The sequence below is a fragment of the Terrapene carolina genome, unplaced genomic scaffold, assembly GCF_002925995.2.
Source record: "Terrapene carolina triunguis isolate 2854851 unplaced genomic scaffold, T_m_triunguis-2.0 Scaffold461, whole genome shotgun sequence".
Classification (NCBI taxonomy): Eukaryota; Metazoa; Chordata; order Testudines; family Emydidae; genus Terrapene; species Terrapene triunguis.
Genome location: NW_020664812.1, coordinates 59,716 through 64,497, shown reverse-complemented (window position 1 = coordinate 64,497; position 4,782 = coordinate 59,716). Strand labels below are relative to the sequence as shown.

General features: G+C 60.9%; 1 protein-coding gene across 1 annotated transcript in view; it reads left to right on the top strand.

The window, feature by feature from the left end:
• Positions 1–1,616, top strand: part of LOC112124132 (cationic trypsin-like) — a 29,429-nt gene extending 27,813 nt beyond the window's left edge. The window contains exons 2-4 of the mRNA XM_026658554.2: positions 241–509; positions 767–903; positions 1,372–1,616. Coding sequence (XP_026514339.1) covers positions 241–509; positions 767–903; positions 1,372–1,524 — 559 coding nt within the window. The 3' untranslated portion in view covers positions 1,525–1,616. The remainder of the gene's footprint in view (positions 1–240; positions 510–766; positions 904–1,371) is intronic.
• The last annotated feature ends 3,166 nt before the right edge of the window (positions 1,617–4,782 follow it).

Genomic DNA, 4,782 nt, shown 5'->3' with positions numbered 1-4,782 from the left:
TTGCAGGGGCTGGGGAGGACTCTGGGGACTGCGGGGGCTGGGTGTTGTGGGGGCTGGGGAGGATTCTGGGGTTTGGGGGTTGTGGGGGCTGCGGGGCCTGGGGTTTGCAGGGGCTGGGTGTTGGGGGGCTGGGGAGCCTGGGGGTTGGAAGGCTGGGGGGCTGGGGAGGACTCTGGGGCCTGAGAGGTGCTTGGGCTGGGCCTGGCCGGCAGCCCGGGACTCTCTGTCCTCTGTCCTTAGTCACATCCAGGTGCGCCTAGGGGAGCACAGCCGTGGAACTAGCTCGGGGAACGAGCAGTTCTCCGCCGCCCAGGAAATCATCTCCCACCCCGGATTCCGCGCCCCCAGCGCCGGCAGCCGGGACTACGAGAATGACATCATGCTGCTCCGCCTGTCACCCCCGGCCGTCTACACTGACTACGTGCAGCCCCTGGCACTGACTGACAGCTGCCCCCCAGAAGGGACCCACTGCACCGTGATGGGATGGGGCACCACCACCAGCCCCGCTGGTAGCAGACCCCAGTCCTGCTGTGGGATAGCAGGGGCTGTGGGTCAGGAGTGAGGGGCACTGGCAGAGCTGGGTGGGGGGAGCCCAGGACTGGGCTAGCAGGGGTTGCGGGTTGGGAGTGAGGGGCACCAGCAGAGCTGGGGGGTGGCAGGGCTGGGATAGCAGGGGGCTGTGGGTCGGGATTGAGGGGCATGCTACCCTCCCTCCCCCACGGCCTTGGCCAGCCCTCGTGGGAAACTGTTACCCCTTCCCTTCCAGAGACGTACCCTGATGTTCCCCAGTGCTTGGACGTCGATATTCTCTCCAATACCATCTGCGAGGATGCGTACCCCGAGAAAGTGACTGAGAACATGCTCTGCGCTGGGGTGCTGGAGGGGGGCAAAGACTCCTGCCAGGTGAGGGGGGCTTCTCCTGGGGCCATCCCATGGGCAGATGGAGAACGAGGTTTGGGGACACTGGCATGGCAGTGGCTCCATGGTGTACCGTGGCTCCATGGTGTGCCGTGGCTCCATGTGGCTGTGTCTCTGTGGCTCTGCATGGCATGGTGGGGCTGTCTCCATAGCATGGTGTGGCTGCATCTCCGTGGCTCTGCGTGGGGCAGCTGCTGCTCCGTGGCCCCGTGGGGCGTGGCTGCCTTTCCACAGTGCCGCGTGGCACGCTTTGGCTGCATCGCCTGGCTCTCCATGGCGTGGCTGCGTCTCTGTGGCTCTACATGGCGTGGCATGGCTACATCTTCATAGCGTGGTGTGGCTGTGTCTCCGTGGCTCTGCTTGGCCTGGCTGGGTCTCCGTGGTGTGGCCTGGCTGTCTCTGTGGCCCCGCATACTGTGGCTGACCTGTGACTTTTCTGTGACATCTCCGCAGGGTGACTCCGGCGGGCCCCTGGTCTGTAACGGGAAGCTGCAGGGCCTGGTTTCCTGGGGAGATCACCCCTGCGCCCAGCCCAACAAGCCTGGGGTCTGCACCAGCATCTGCAAATACCTAGCCTGGATCCAGGAGACCATCGGGGGGAAGTGATGGCCCCGGGGGCTGGGACTGGGGCCAGGTGGGGCAAAGGGGGTAATTACTGACCCCAGCCTGGAGCCGGGTTCAGGAGCGACCGAGACGCAATAAATCATCTGGAACTCACCTCTCCTGCCCTGGCTGCTCTGCAAAGCCCCCTTGAATAGGGCAGCGTTTATAGTCTCTGGCCCCAGGCAGGGACTGACTGGCTCAGGGGGCGGGGAATGGGACATGGGGCCTTTTCCCTCTACGGGGCGCCGGCTCTGATCCAGCCCTAGGGAGGGGGGCTGGTTGGCTCAGGGGTGTGGGGAATGGGACCTGAGACCTTTACCATCTAGGGGGTGCCGGCTCTGATCCAGCCCTAGGCAGGGGGGCTGGCTGCCTGGCTGGCTCATGGGGTGGGGAATGGGACCTGGGGCCTTTTCCCTCTAGGAGGTGCCGGTTCCGATCCGGCCCCATCCCCACAGGCAGAGGGCCACCTTCAAAACGTTGCTTAAAACGGGGACCCGGCCCCTGTTTGACCCCCACAAGTGGGAGGGCTTTCAGGGTGAAATGCCCTGCAGGGCTATGCTCCAGGCCCTTTGCATCGCCCGCCTGGGCGCACTGGGTCTTGGCCTTTCGTTTTCCAACAGGTTGGGCTCTCGGTTGGGCCAGGAGGGGAATGTCACGCGCCCAACCACCGGGATCTGGTATCCATCGTGTGCGTTGGACCCTCCCTTGCCCCCCAGCCGGCGGCGTTTCTCGCTGGGTTTGGGGCCATGTGGGGCTGTGAAGTACCAGATGCTAAAATTCTGGCCTCTATGTGCCCCCGCCCCACTAGAATCCTTCCAATGAGCCTCTGCCCATCAACTTCTGCCTCCTAGCAGCCTCCTCAGCTAGGCACAGAAGATCCACCACTTCCCCCTCATTATTGACCCCATCTGATACGTTCCCGATTGCCCTCCTCCCACTATGGCCCCCACTTGGTACATGCCCCCACTGCCTCCCTCCGCCATGGACCCCACTTGGTATGTCCCCGCCCTCCCCCCCCTCGGGCCCCACCTTGGTCCAGGCCCCCCTTTCCCCCCCTGCTATTGACCCCATATGCTACATCCCCCATTGCCCCCCTCCGCTATGGACCCCACTTGGTACGTGCCCCTTGCCCTGAGGGCCACAGCAAAAGTCACACACCCAATTCCCAACACCTAGGCATTGGTGCAACACACAGGGAAACTGAGGCACACACGGTATTAGTATAGGACAGTAACACTTATATGCAACATAACGAGGTGAATAAACCCCATTGTGTCACATCTCTTTGTCTCCCCTCTCTGAGACTGAACTGAGCGGGGCCACTTAAGCCAGTGGCCTGGGGAAGTTCCGGCCCCCCTCTCCGGGACAAAGCATCTGCTATAACGTTGGCACTCCCCTTCACATGGACCACCTCCATGTCATAATCCTGAAGCTGGAGACTCCACCTCAGGAGCTTGGCATTGGCCCCTTTCATCAGGTGTAGCCACGTCAGGGGAGAGTGGTCAGTGCACACAATGAAGCGCCGCCCAAATAGATACGGCTGCAGCTTTTTAAGGTCCCATGGCCAGGCATTGCTTCTCTATGGCCGCATAGTTCTGCTCCCGGGGAAGCAGCTTCTTGCTCAGGTACACGATGGGATGACTCTCCTCCTTCTCATTAACCTGCATTAGCACCGCGCCCAGCCCTGAGTCTGAGGCGTCAGTGAACACCATGAAGGGCTTGTCAAAGTCTGGGTTTACCAGCGCTGGATCCCTGACCAGCGCCTCCTTCAGAGCACAGCGAGCCCTCTGGCACTGCTCGCCTGGCTTATCTTTCTTACATAGCTCAGTGATGGGGGCAGCTATGGAGCGAAAGTGGGGCACGAACCTCCGGTAGTGCCCTGCCATCCCAATAAAGGTCTGGACCTGTTTCTTAGACTGGGGAGAGGGCCAGTCACTCAGGTATGACACCTCTGCCATCCCCACCTTGCACTTCCCAGCTTTTATAGTCAGTCCTGCATCCTGGAGCCGGTCCAGCATTTGTTTAACCTGGGACACAAGATCCTCCCAGGTCTGGCTAAAAACACAGATATGAATATACGCCAGGGCAAAATTCTCCATCCCCTCAAGTAACCAGAGTCCTAACTGACTTCATATGGAGCAGTTCCAGAGCATTGGTCCTGTGACGCCGTAACAACTGGTGGCAAAAGTGGGATGAACTGAGCATCCTGCAGTAAGTGACTGGGGAGCAGTAAAACTAAGGGGGATTACCGAGAGACAGGCGTGCTGAAGGCTCAGAGAGGTGCGGTTCCAGGAGGTGGAGGAGCCTACAGTTTAACCCCGAGAGAGAGTGGACCCCCGAGAAGGGCTGTTGCACTGAAGGGGTTCCTCCCAGGGATCATGGGGAGCTGAGAGAGCACAGGCCTGTGAGTCTGTGACAACTTGGGAACAGCGTGGAGATGGCCTATAAGCATCTCCTAAATAAGGACCTTGGAAAGCTCACCAAGGTGCAGCTGATTGCTCAGTTGGAAGAGGAGGATCGCTCTAAGGAGCCAGGTCCTGACCCAGCTGGGGCCGTAAGAGAGGCTGGGAGTAGCCAGGCAACACCAGGGCCCACATCGGTTCCTGACCCAGCTGGGGCCATGAGGGAGGCTGGGAGCAGCTGGGTGTCCCAGAGACCCATGTCCCCGACCAGCAGGGGGTCTTCACCGGGTTCCCCATCGGTGGACCTGAGACGGATGGAATTGGAGCTGAGATTGAAGGAGTCAGAGGACCATGAGAGGCAGGGAAGGCATGAAGCAGAACAGCAAGAGACACAGGCAGCAGGAACTAGTGATGGCTGAGCTGAGAGGCAGAAGGACTCATCCGGGGTGAGTGGGGATGGACCCCAAGGTGCCAATTCTGCAGGGAACCTCGACACTAAATTGCTGCCCCAGGTTAAGGAGGGGGGAGATATAGATGCCCGTCTCGCGGCCTTTGGGAAGGCTGGCAATTAGAACCAGGTTGGCCCTGCGGAAAGGCTCTGGTGTCCAGCCCCTTCCTGGGTCCCAAGGCCATATAGCTGTTTAGCCAGATGGGTGGGGGGCAGACTGGCTCTCACTCCTGGCCCCAGCATATATGTCTGCGCGGACTCTCCTGGGCTCAGGCCCCTCAGACCCCCAGTGGGAGCGGAAGGAGGTGGTCAATGGGGAGACATTCCTGAGGTGGCGAGACCCTGGGACAGAGAGAACTGTTGTCAGGCCCCGGGTGGTGCAGCCGCAGATGCTGAGGGGCTGTGTGACCT